The 12758-nt window shown below is 36.9% G+C and overlaps 2 protein-coding genes across 9 annotated transcripts in view; one reads left to right on the top strand and one right to left on the bottom strand.

Moving 5' to 3' along the window:
- LOC107635083 (TMV resistance protein N-like) overlaps window positions 1–11064 on the bottom strand; it is a 35045-nt gene extending 23981 nt beyond the window's left edge. For 2 of the 8 annotated variants that reach the window (XM_021121842.1, XM_021121843.1), the window contains exons 1-4: window positions 10349–11064; window positions 2749–3850; window positions 2291–2569; window positions 997–2190 (exon numbers count right to left, since the gene is read on the bottom strand). In XM_021121842.1, coding sequence (XP_020977501.1) covers window positions 997–2190; window positions 2291–2569; window positions 2749–3850; window positions 10349–10845 — 3072 coding nt within the window. In that variant the 5' untranslated portion in view covers window positions 10846–11064. Of the gene's footprint in view, window positions 1–14; window positions 323–675; window positions 2191–2290; window positions 2570–2748; window positions 3851–10348 lie in introns of those variants that run through there. The other 6 variants (XM_021121845.1, XM_021121847.1, XM_021121844.1 and 3 more) reach the window with 6 other exon arrangements.
- Window positions 4007–9912, top strand: LOC107635082. Its single transcript, XM_016338441.2, is given in 6 exon segments — window positions 4007–6141; window positions 6144–7650; window positions 7858–8666; window positions 8669–8784; window positions 8864–8950; window positions 9052–9912. Coding segments are annotated over 6 exon segments (4809 nt in total). The 5' UTR covers window positions 4007–4712.

The following is a 12758-nucleotide window of genomic DNA, read 5'->3' on the forward strand; positions in this document are numbered from 1 at the left end:
ACTGTATAAAAGAAGAAACATAATGCAATACCCATTAACCTTTGATTCATATGGCAATCAAACTTTAGTAATCAAAGTTCTAATGAGGTACATCAAAGACATAACCCACAGAACTAGACAACATATAGGTTATTCTTTATCAATAATCGCATATCAAAACACTCGAAACTTACAAGAATGGCAACTAAGTTGACATTGGTACCCTCCGTGGCCTGCAGATTTTCTTTTTCCCTCTTTAATGAATCTCAATCTGGGTTGTCAAACAAGTTCTATGCTGCAGCAACGAAAAATTCAAACCATTCTCAATCTCAAGCGCCATCTTCTTAAAAATCCTCAAACCCAATAAAAAATTTAGTGTAAGCAATTTACACATGAAACCAAGATTAAAATATTTTTCCCAAGACATTCAAAAAGAAAAGAAAAAAGAAAAGCCGTCACACATGAATTCAATTACAATCCCCAAATGCTCAATTCATATTCCTCCCCAGCCATCTTTTTCCATACTCACAATTTGAAACACGCAATTTAACACAAAAACACATTCCCAGTAATCAGATAACATAAACTCTCCTCTATCAGAAAGCAACATATTATTTTTCCTAAAAATAGAAAGAAAAAGAATTACAAACTAAAATGCAAAGTTCAAATAGCAATATTGATATAAAAAAGATTTACATTTCTTTCGGGATGGATGCAATGAGCTGTGTCAAAAGCTTCAGATCTGGGGAACCATTTAGCTGAGGAGATCTAAGCTTGGCAATGATACATGTAACATATTGAGAAAGGTGTGTCATGAGCTATGAGGTGGGTGAGAGCTTTTGCGAGATGCCAAATGGGGAATAGAGCCCTCCGCTGTGGCGGCTGGCTCTATCTCTTGTTCATACAGTGGAGAGTCAACCACGAGCATCTTATTTATAGAAGCTGAAGAATGTGAAATCATGTCCATGTTCAGTTGAAGTCTTCTAGAGTTGCTTTTCTTTTCTTGAAATCTTGAATGTCTTGCTTGTACACCCAACGTGCTCCACATCTCTGTACTCGGATACCAAGATGGTCAGCATATGGAAATAACATTTGGAAGCGATTGTGGTGGCATAACAGCTTACTAAAATAGTAACCGTTCACGCACACAATGAACAACAAATTATATAAACTAGACCACCAGTAAAAACTCGCGTTAATGAATTCTTTCCCGTTGCAGATCACCGAAGGCTGTAATCCTTCGATACCGTTAAATAGGAAACAGAGAGCAAGTGCGACCATTTCAGTTGAAGGGCAATTAAGTGGGAATGAGACTGATACTCCCTCATCTTCTTCCTGATGCTCAAACCATGCTGGAATTTCCTCCCCTGTGATCATCATTTGCAAGAAGTCTTCACGATCTTGGCTAGCTGATTCTGCAAAGCCACAACACGTCTTTGATATGACATCATCAACATATGATTTATCCAGTGAATAACAACCCTGTGCGTCTAATTCTCTTAGACTTGATGGAAGCTCTGGTAAAACCTCCAATTCATCGCAAAAAGATAGCTTTAGATGTGTAAGTCTGGGAAGTTGATGGATACTTATAGGAACTCTTAAAAACCTGTTCCGAGATAAATCCAAATACGTCAACGAGGCTAAGTGGGCAATATCATAGGAAAGGGTCGACTCTTCTCTAGATGAGCTGTCAGAATCATCATAATCAGCTCTGACTGTGAGGGACTCTAACCCATCAGTTTTCTGTGGAAGAGCACGTAACACCAACTTTTTAAGGCCAACGAAACATCCAAGTGATAAGAGAAGACCAGTAATCTTGTCGCATCCACTTAAGTTCAACTCAGACACGCCAGCCAAATTTCCAAGCGTTGGGGGTAGCTCTTCTATACCTGTATTTCTCAGATTAAGAATCGATAACTTTTTCATGCATTCCCCAAATTCTGGCAGTCTTCTCAAACTACTGCAGCTATCAAGATCTAGTTTCTCGAGTGAACTCATCTCCAATTTATCTCCAAGTGTTTCAAGTCTCTTACAATCTTCTAAATTCAATTCAACAAGCCTTTTGTGGTGTGCGAGAGACGGGTGAATATAATCCAGCTCCTCGCATCCCCGAAGATTAAGTTTTTTAAGATTGGGAGCCCCAGAAAGATCTGGCGTTTGCTTCAGCTGCTTGCACCATGATAGATATAAGTGCTCTAAGTTTTCTAAAACCTGAAAAACATAAAAAAAAAACATATATCACATGGTTAATATTTATGCTGGAAATGTTTATGTAATAAAATTTGATAGAACTGTTGATGAAAAGATCTACCTTCTTTCCATCCCATAACTCTGCAATTTGGCTTTTAGACAGATTAATTTCAACAAGCTCATAGCGTTGATGATCTGTAAGGGGCAGAGTTTTCATTGGACAACGTCTCCAGCAAAATACCTTTAATGTACAAGGAATATCGCAGAGAATGGGAGCTTTCACGCCATCTAAAATGAGTAGCTTTAACTGGCACAATTTTGAGAAAGATAAATCTCTCTGATTCACTTCAGTCTCGCTATACCACTCATGTAGAACGATGCCATGAGTTGCTTTAGTTTTCTACAGATACACGTAAATAAATAAATAAACAATTAAAAAAACCAATGAAAAAACTATACTGATTGAGATAACCATAAAAACAAAAATAGTTTTTAGTTACCTAGATATAATATCAAAGACATTGTCAAATTCTTATTTTAATTCTATGCATCCTATAGTTGAGAAAAATCGACACTTACTTTCTTTTGAGTAAGTACAAATTCAACATCCTCCAAACACCACAATCTGCTACGCTTACAAACAACATTCTGAGATTCCTGAATTACAATTCGTTTGCCCATTTCTTCAAGCAGATCATGCATCCCCAACCAATAATCATAATCATATTTGTCTATAGTGATCAATGATCTATTAATCAAAATATCAATACCGATTTCAGCATCATGACCACATCTTTTTAATATCTCTGTTACATGATGTTTCTGCCATCCTTTAAAGAAACAAGCAATATCTAGAAAAATATCTTTTTCCATATCATCTAAACCATCATAGCTTATTTTCAATACATCAATAATTTCAGAATGTGAAAAATGCTTTATTTTTTCAATAGCACTATGCCAAACCTCAATACCTCTACCATTAAGATAGGAACCCAATACTTTAAGTGCCAATGGGAGACCACCGCTGTATTTGACCACTTCTTTGGACAACGCCAAAAACTCTTCTGAAGGTTTTGGCAGGTTAAAAGCTTCTAAAGAAAAGAGGTTAAGGGCTTCATTTTCCACTAATCCTTCAACGTTATAAGTTTCATGCAACTTATTTTTCCTTAGCAGATGGAAATCTCTAGTTGTGATTATTATTCTGCTTCCAGGACCAAACCAAGCTTTTTCTCCAGCCAAATCTTCTAATTGTTTTTCATGATTTACATCATCAAGAACAAGAAGTACCTTTTTGAGACGTAAAGAGTTTTGAATTATTGTCCTCCCATCATACTTGTTATAAACAGCATTTGAACTTATATTCATTTGATCAAGAAGTTGCTTTTGCATGTGAGTAATATCTTTTTTCTCACAGTTCTCCCTTACATCAGCAAGAAAGCAAGTAACTTCAAAACTACATCGAATGGTTTCAAAGACAGCTCTAGCAATAGTGGTCTTACCTATGCCGCCCATTCCCCATATGCCTATAAAGCGAACATCATTCAATCCAAGGCCAATGAGAGTAATCACTTGTTCCACTCTTGAATTAATCCCCACAAGATTCTTCATTGAAGATGGAAACTTAGGAATCAATATTTCAAATATATGTTGAGCAATATTTTCCACAAGTACTGCTTCGTCGCTGTTCAAGGAAAGAGAATTTCTTTGTAATATAGCAACTTCTTTTCTTATAAAAAAGAAATTTTGTAATAAGATAAAGGAAGACGCAAAACAAAACAACTGAAGTTTACAAAAACAATTTTCTTTTTTACAAAATTTATTTGCAATATTGATTCCATGCCTCCATGGTGTTATCATATTATTTTATTATTAGCTAATTTCGAGAGCTTTATTTCATATGTAATTCAAGAAGAAAATTATGGTAGATTAAAATAACCATATATAATTATTATTCCATGATTATATTTGAATTAAAATTTATAATAATTCGTTCATATTGTGATTTTTTTTTACTAAAAACAGAGAGACTCGAATTTGCGATTTCTAAGTGAGTAGAGAGACTATGCCATTTGAGTTATAGCTCGTTGGCTCGTGATTGTATCTACGTTGAAGAAGAAAAGAAATTATTCCATATATTACTATAAATTTTAATTCAAATATTTATTTTTTCTAAGAAAGATCCACTAAAGATTGATTTGTTTAACTGAATGAAAAAATCAAAAAGCTAATTTTATAATAAGTTTTTTTCTAAGGACTAAAATATTCAACTAAAAAATTTTTAGAAATTGATTCAATTAATGTATTACTCTAAAGTCTAAACTATGAATGTAGGGTAGATATGTTTCAAATCTATTTTGAAAAAAAAAATCATAGGAACCAGAATATAATTTGTTATAATTTACTTTTGTTTTTCAATTAAAAATTGATATAAAGACTAGAGAGTAAAAACCCTAGCAGAGAAAGAGTACGTACTCCGTACTCAAGGAGAATGAGAGAAGGAGAGAGCGTGGGCGAACGGTTGAGGGTGAAACACAGTGAGGAAGATGGCCATGCCATCGGGAAGAGATAAGGGGGAGAGCGTGGGTGGGTGTGTATCCGGTGTTAAGGAGGGTTCTTCTCGAGAGGGGTTAGAAAAGCCATCCAAGGTCTCTTTTAGAGATAAAGTCATTGGTGCAGAAAAGTCTAAGGCCTTTGCATTAGTAGGGTCTTTATCTGGGGATGGTATCGCGACGGTGACAGGTAAGCAGGGTGATTCTCATCCCCCAAGTGTCAGTTTTACCAAGGAGGCAAAGAGTTGTCTAGCTGAACCTTACAAGGAAGCCATCGTGATCAAGGTGCTGGATAAGCATTATGGCTACACGGCTCTCATGCATAAGCTTCGGATAGTATGGCGCATCAAAGGAGGGTTTGATTTGTTGGATGTGGGGTTTGGATATTTTTTGGCTAAATTTGATATTGCTACGGATCGTGAGAAAGTCATTCTTGGTGGCCCGTGGTTGATAGACGGTCACTATGTTGCAGTAAAGCCATGGGATGTGGATTTTAGGCCATGCGAAAAATCCTTTGGATCAACGTTGGTATGGATTCAAGTCTCGGGACTTCCAATTTGGTGCTACCAGGAACAAGCAATGCTGCGAATTGCTTCTGCAATAGGGATTCCGGTGAAAGTAGATTTGGCTACTAAGCTTGCAGAAAGAGGAAAATATGCTCGAGCTTGTGTTCAAATTAATCTTGAGTTGCCTGTAATCAAACATATTATAGTGGAGGGTGTGACTTATGAAGTGGAGTACGAGAGTTTACCGTTGATTTGTGCTACTTGTGCACGATATGGGCATGATAAATCGTTGTGCATGGAGAAGGAGTCCTTGGAAGGAAACGAGAATTCCTTTGGTGATGAAAAAAATAATGAAGCCCCGACACTAGTGCCACACAATAATCATGAGATTCAACAAGAGGCTGAATCAGAAGCTCGTGATTTGGGTGAGAATCCTCGTAATTTGGGTGAGAAATTAGGAGTTGTTAAAGGGAAGGATGTGGTTACGAAATCATTGGCTCCTCACGTGCCTGATACTCATGTTAATGAGGCATGCATGGATGATGGAGAGGGTTGGCAACAAGTGCTCCGTAAGGGAAAATTCACAATGGGCCAGTCATCAGGTTTGAAGGACCAAGATGGAAAGCAGCACAAGTTTGGTTCGAGAAGGGTTCCAAGACCCAATTTGCATGGTGATGGAGGTAAATCAATTGGCATTAGGATGGGGAAGCGAGAAAAACATGAAATTGCGCCATCTCCATCACGCAAAACTCCTGCACGTCGTGGAATTTCTCTACGGAAGCGTCCTCGGCCTTCCTCCTTGCAGAACTCGCCAGTTGATAAAAATGGTGGCACAATGGAGGAAACCTTAGTAGATGGAAGCATGGCAGGTGCAGTGTCAGGAGGTCCGAAGGTGGCAATTATTGAGGATCTTTTGATCAGGGTGTTACTGTTGAGGTTCACTTTGATAATTTAATTTGGAGGTGTAGTGGTATTTATGGCAGTCCTCAATTTAATAAAAGGGTTCTCCTTTGGGATTATCTTGTTGCACAATCCATGGTTTTTCAAGGACCTTGGATTGTTCTTGGTGATTTTAATGAAGTCAAATTTTCTTATGAATCTAAGGGCTGTCAGTTTTCTCATCAAAGAGCAGACATGTTTGCTACTTCATTAGGGGATAGTGGCTTGTTTGATCTGAAGACTATTGGGAGGCAGTTTTCTTGGTACAGGAGGGTGAAAAATTATGTTGACGTGGCAAAAAAGCTTGATCGAGTCTGTATAAATAATAGTTGGTTATCTATCTTTCCAGAGGCTTATGCAGAAGTTTTAAATAGGCTTCAGTCTGATCATTGCCCTATTCTGGTGCGTTGTAAAGGTCGTCCTCAGCCTAAAGGGAATCGACCTTTCCGATTTATTGCTGCTTGGGCTACTCATCCTGGGTATAGGGATATTGTGAACCAGTCATGGTGGTCTGGTAATAGAGGAATTCATGGCAAGCTTTCGGAAGTACAGAAGAATTCACTAGAGTTTAACTCGAAGGTATTTGGCAACATTTTTGTTAAGAAATGTGAATTAGAGCAGCAGATTAATTATTTACAAAAGCGTTTGGAAGTGGTGGATAGTATTTATTTGCGTCAGAAAGAGCGACAGTTGCTTGATGATTATAATAATACTCTAGTGCAAGAAGAGCTCCTATGGTTCCAAAAGTCCATAGAGCAGTGGGTAAGGTTCGGGGATAGGAATACAAGATTCTTTCATATTCAAACTCTTGCGCGAAGGAAGCATAATAAGATTCATGGCCTTTTTCTCAAGGATGGAGTGTGGGAAACTGATCCAGAGGTTCTGAGTCAAGAAGCAGAGTCTTTCTATAAAAGCTTATTCTGTCATTTGGATGATGTTGATTTGGGTTGCCTTGGTGATGTGCCTCTTCCTTCTCTAAATGAGAAAGCTTGCAATAACCTTACGGCACCAGTTACTATGGAGGAAGTCAAAGCAGCGGTTTTTCACATGAACTCTTTTAAAGCTCCGGGTCCTGATGGGTTTCAAGCTTTCTTTTTCAAAGAATATTGGGAGATCATTGGTCTTGATGTTTGGAAGATGGTTAAGCAGGCATTCTCCGGTGTTCCTCTTGATCCGAGAATGTTGGAGACTCTACTAGTTCTCATTCCAAAGGTTGAATCACCGGTATCTATGAAAGATTTCAGGCCGATTAGTCTCTGCAATGTAGTTTACAAGATCATCACGAAGGTCCTTGTTAATAGGCTTCGTCCTCATCTTGCGGAGATTGTTGGCCCGCTTCAAGGAGGATTTATTCCGGGACGAGGAACTCCTGACAACATCATTATTGCCCAAGAAGTCCTCCACTTTATGAAGAAGACTAAATCAAAGAAAGGCACACTGACATTTAAGATTGATCTGGAGAAAGCTTATGACAGAGTTGACTGGAGGTTTTTAGCTCATACCCTTAAAAGCTTTGGTTTTCCTATTCCTACACTTAATTTGATTATGAATTGTGTCACTGCTTCTTCCTTATCTATTCTTTAGAATGGGAGTCGTCTGAATGGCTTTACTCCTAGCCGAGGTCTTAGACAAGGAGATCATATGTCACCCTATCTTTTTGTGTTGTGTATGGAGCGATTGGCATGCTTTATTAGTCATCAGGTTGATTTGGGCTTGTGGGAACCGGTTGCTATTTCTAGAGGGGGACCAAGAATATCCCACTTAATGTTTGCGGATGACTTGCTTTTATTCTGTAAAGCTACAAAGAGACAAGTGCAAAATGTGATGTTGGTTTTAGAGACTTTTTGCAAAGCATATGGGATGAAGATTAATGTGGAGAAGTCTAAAGCGCTTTGCTCCAAGAATGTCTCTGCAACAAGGAAAGAGGTTTTCACTGGGATATCCTCTATCATATTTGTCCAGGACTTGGGCAAGTATCTTGGAGTTACCCTTAGCCATTCTAGGGTGACTCGTTTAGCTTTCAATGGTGTCCTGGATAAGATTCGGAGTAGGCTAGCAAGCTGGAAAGGAAGTTTACTCAATCGGGCTGGTAGACTTTGCTTGGTTAATTTTGTTGTCGCTGCTATTCCCACGTATCAGATGCAGGTCTCTATTTTTCCCAAAGGAATCATTAGTAAATTGGAGTCTATGATGAGGAATTTTCTTTGGAAAGGACAAGTTGATGGAAGAGGATTGAATCTTGTTAGTTGGAAGGTACTGGTTACTCCAAAAAAATATGGAGGTTTAGGGATTAGAGATCCTTATTGTGTAAATATTGCTCTTCTTGGGAAGCTAGTTTGGACTTTCTTCCAGCAGCCAAACAAGCTATGGGTCCAATTGTTGGATGCCAAATACCGATCATCTCTATATGACTGTTTTAGTTATCCTAAGAACAAGGACTCTCCCATTTGGAGGTGTCTTTGCAAGGCTTGGGAAGTGTTGAAGGATGGGTTTGCTTGGTGTATTGGGATTTGAACCAGAATTTTTGGTTTTCTAGCTGGAGGAAAGAAGGACGGTTATCTAATGAGATCGATTATGTTCACATTTTTTATTCGAATCTCCGGATACAGGATATTTGGTCGGTTGGTAGGTGGCATTTGGATACTCTTTATTCTCCTTTATCTCAAAATCTGAAAGATAATATTCTTTCTTACAATCCAGATGAACAAGCAGGTCCGGAAGTGTGTTGGTATTGGAGTGGGTCTTCTGCCAAAGTCTATAACTCTCGCAATGGTTACTTGTGGTTGTGTAAGCAGCTGTTTGGTTGGGAGGAGCGGGAGAATTGGCTTTGGCTTTGGCGCTAGCTTGTTCCGGAAAAGCATAAATTTTTGGCTTGGTTGTGTCTTAAGGAGGCTCTTCCTACTGCAAGTTTTCGCTTTAGAAGAGGGATGTCGTCATCGGATAAGTGTCCAAGATGTCTTTCTAGCCAGGAATCGGTTTTACATTGTATTCGGGATTGTCCCAAAGCTCAGCTTGTCTGGCATAGGTTGGATATTTCTTGTCATCCTTTGGATTTGAAGAACTGGTTCTTGTATCATAGCAGAGAGCATCCGTTCAAGTTCTTTTCGGGACTTTGGTGGATATGGCGTGCAAGGAATAATGACATCTTTAATCCCGATGAAACTTGGCCTCCGAAAAAAGTGATTTGTCTGGCATTAACTTCAGAAAAAGAGCTTAGGAATATCTTTGAATTACAACGTATGTCCCTTACCTCTACACTAAATGGTTTTTGGAATCCCCCATCCATTGGTACTTTTAAGATTAATTGTGATGCTAGTTATTTTGGTTTGGGTGATAGTGTTGGTTTTGCTTGTGTTATTAGAGATTGTAATGGGAGCTGGCAAAGGGGGTGTTTGGGAATGATTGAGAGTAATAGTATTCTTCAAGGAGAATTGTTTGCTATTTGGAGAGGATATCTCTTAGCTTGGGATGTGGGTCAACGAGATGTTATTTGTGAGACGGATTGTGTGGAAGCATTTAATCTTGTTACTCAATATGGTTTTGGGTTTATTGATCTACTGGTGCTCAAAATAAGAGATATTATGCATTGGAATTGGCGGGTTGACTTTCGTTTGATTATGAGAGATGCAAACACGGTGGCAGATACTATGACAAAGATGGCGATGAAGTTACAACTTTCGCATGTGGAGCTTCTTTCACCTTGGGAGGAGTTTAAGAGTAGTCTTAAACGGGACTGTCCCTCTATTTAGGCAGTTCCTTGTTTTGTTTGTTTTGTTTTTCTTTGTTTAATTTATTTCAGTCACAAAAAAAATTAAAAATTGATATGTTTGTACAAAAAATTTAAACATTGTGGCTAATTTTTAGTAGTATACTGTTGCCATCGTTGTTTAAACATTGCACTCTATTTGGTTTAGAAAAATATTTAAAATGTAGTATTATAAAATAATAATAATATTATATAATATTAAGAGTAATATCTCTTATCGATCTTAAAAAATTTTTACTGAAACATTTTAATTATGCCATTTACTGGAGCAATTTTAACAAGCAGATCTATGTTATTAAAATGGTACCTATAATGATTGCAGTTTTGTTTAGATGGATGTGGATCTAAAAGTTTGAACATGTATAGCAGATAAATTGTAGTAATAACAAGAGTAATAAGTTAATGACTAGTTTGCTTACTGATTTTTGGAGGTCCAACCAGAATGAGTAGCAACTTGTGTTAGCGCATCTCTCCATCTTTTGATCTTCTCACGGTTATGTCTCTGTTCGTGTTTCTTGAAAGCTTCATGAAAGGTTCCTATTTGGTGCCTCACATCACAAGGCTCCACATCGTAGAACACCGGCACGATCTGTTGTCCCACTTTGTTGTTGCACTCCATGATTTTTTGGAGCTCATCCAAGCACCAACTGGAGGAAGCGTAGTCCGGTGAAAAAACGATAACTGCAAACATGGACTCTTCAATTGCTTTGAGGAGTTCTTTTGAAATAACATGGCCTTTGCGAAGGTTTTGGTCATCTTTGTAGGTTGTGATTCCCTTCCTGTTGAGGGCCGCATAGAGATGGCCAGTAAAACCTGTGCGAGTGTCTTCTCCTCTGAAACTCAAGAATACGTGATAGGTGCATGATCTTGGTGGTGGTGGTAGTGGGATTGAAGTGGAAGAAGAGGCGGACGCCATATGTTTGAAGTTTGAAGAAGTGTATGTATGTGCTGAACAAGAGTTGTGGTTATTAACACTAAACAGTTAATTAATAACATCAATTAAGAAACTCTTTGTGAAGAGAGAAAGAAAAGTAAGCGGAAGCTGCTGGGTATTGATGAAGGAGACACAAAGTTGAGACTTAGAGAGGGCAATGATGAATACTGAAGACGCGTCATCAGTGATAGTGTATTAGTGGTACACCTTTTATTTGTTTATTTCTCAAAGATTTTTACTAGTGTCTATTTTATTGCTACTTCCTCTGTTTCACTTATTTTTATACTCGCTAATGATTTATTATTTCACTGTCATAACTCATAACATAAATGGTGAATTACAATGTCCGATACCATTAGATTATGTTTGAATAAGGCATTACAAAATTCTTTTATTTACATGTAATGAAACTAGGTAAATTATATGATAAAGATGTAAATTTATAGATCTTTCTTTTTATGTGATGAAAGAGAAATTGAAAATACTAAGATCTATATTTTAAACATTAATAAAATAATAAAAAATAACTATAAAAAAAATTTAATTCTCTCTCTATACAACTTCAATCTATATAATAGAGTGTCCCATAAAATTATTACATGTATTTATAAGTTTCTTTGTATGAGACGAAGTAATTATATTTAAAACTTGATTCGTTTGAAAAAAATTAACCGTACAGCTATAATTGATTTTAGTTTAATTTACTCTGTCAGTCATGTTAGGTAAAATCAATTAGAATATCAATCAATTTCCATAACCTATTATCCAAAAACTCATTTTTACTCTCTTCTTAGGATTAAAAAAGAACAATTAAAACTCTCACTATTCTCTTTTTTCTCTCGCGACTTTTTTTCTAACGTCTCACACTCATCAATTTAAAACATTTCTAAGGCGTGTATAATGATGTTTGAGAAACTTTTCACCACAATTTTTAGTATTTTTTATNCTATTTGAGAATTTATTATTAATAAATTGATGTATATTTAATAAGGTTGAGTCTTTAATATCTAATCAATGAAATTTTGTTGGGAAAAAAAAAGATTTTTTTATTTGTTTTTTCTTTAAGAAAATATTACATTTATATATTGGAGTAAAAACTTATTCTTTAAATACTTACTTCCATAGAATGTATGGAAAGGAATGACGCCTTATGCAATCATAAAGATTTTTATTAGTTTCTTTTGCCATGTTTTCAATAAATTAAAGAAATTCAAATGTTTCATTGTAAGGAAAAAAGAAAGCTGTGTTATTAGTTAGTTGTTCCAAAAGATAAATATGAAAGTTAAGATACAAACTTTGCATATTAGATAATTGAAATACTTTAGTATATATTGAATCATGGCCTAAGAAAAGTATCAGAAGAAAAATTTCCTTTGGCAACTATAACACTGTGTCAGAATATATATTATATTATCATTTGGAAACCAAACCCAAAAAAAAAAAATCAATTACCAATTTCACTTAATAAATAATATTTGAAAAGGTGTTGGATATTTATTAGATTTGTTATTATGTATCTTTTATGGAGATAAGCCTCAATGTACTTCCTGAAGTTGCACTCGAGCCTCATAGTAGTCCTTGAATTTAAAAGTTTTTCAGAGTCATCTCCGAACTTGCACTCCGGGACTCAAAGTGGTCCTTCCGGCAATTTCAGCACACGTGGCGCAACCAGAAAGCTTAGCTGGCAGCGTTGGTGACACGTGGGACTCACAGAAACGACGTCGTTTCACGCTCACTACGTCCCTCTCTCAACGTTTCAATAACGTATTGTCTCCCTCCTCTCTAAACACGAAACAAACACAACACAGAGTGAGGTTTCTTCTTCTCCCTCCCTCAATCTCCAATGGCGCATGTGCGACTGCATTAACCGCACCGATTTCAGTGGAAGACTTTGG

This window comes from Arachis ipaensis, chromosome B04 (genome assembly GCF_000816755.2).
Source record: "Arachis ipaensis cultivar K30076 chromosome B04, Araip1.1, whole genome shotgun sequence".
NCBI lineage: Eukaryota > Viridiplantae > Streptophyta > Magnoliopsida > Fabales > Fabaceae > Arachis > Arachis ipaensis.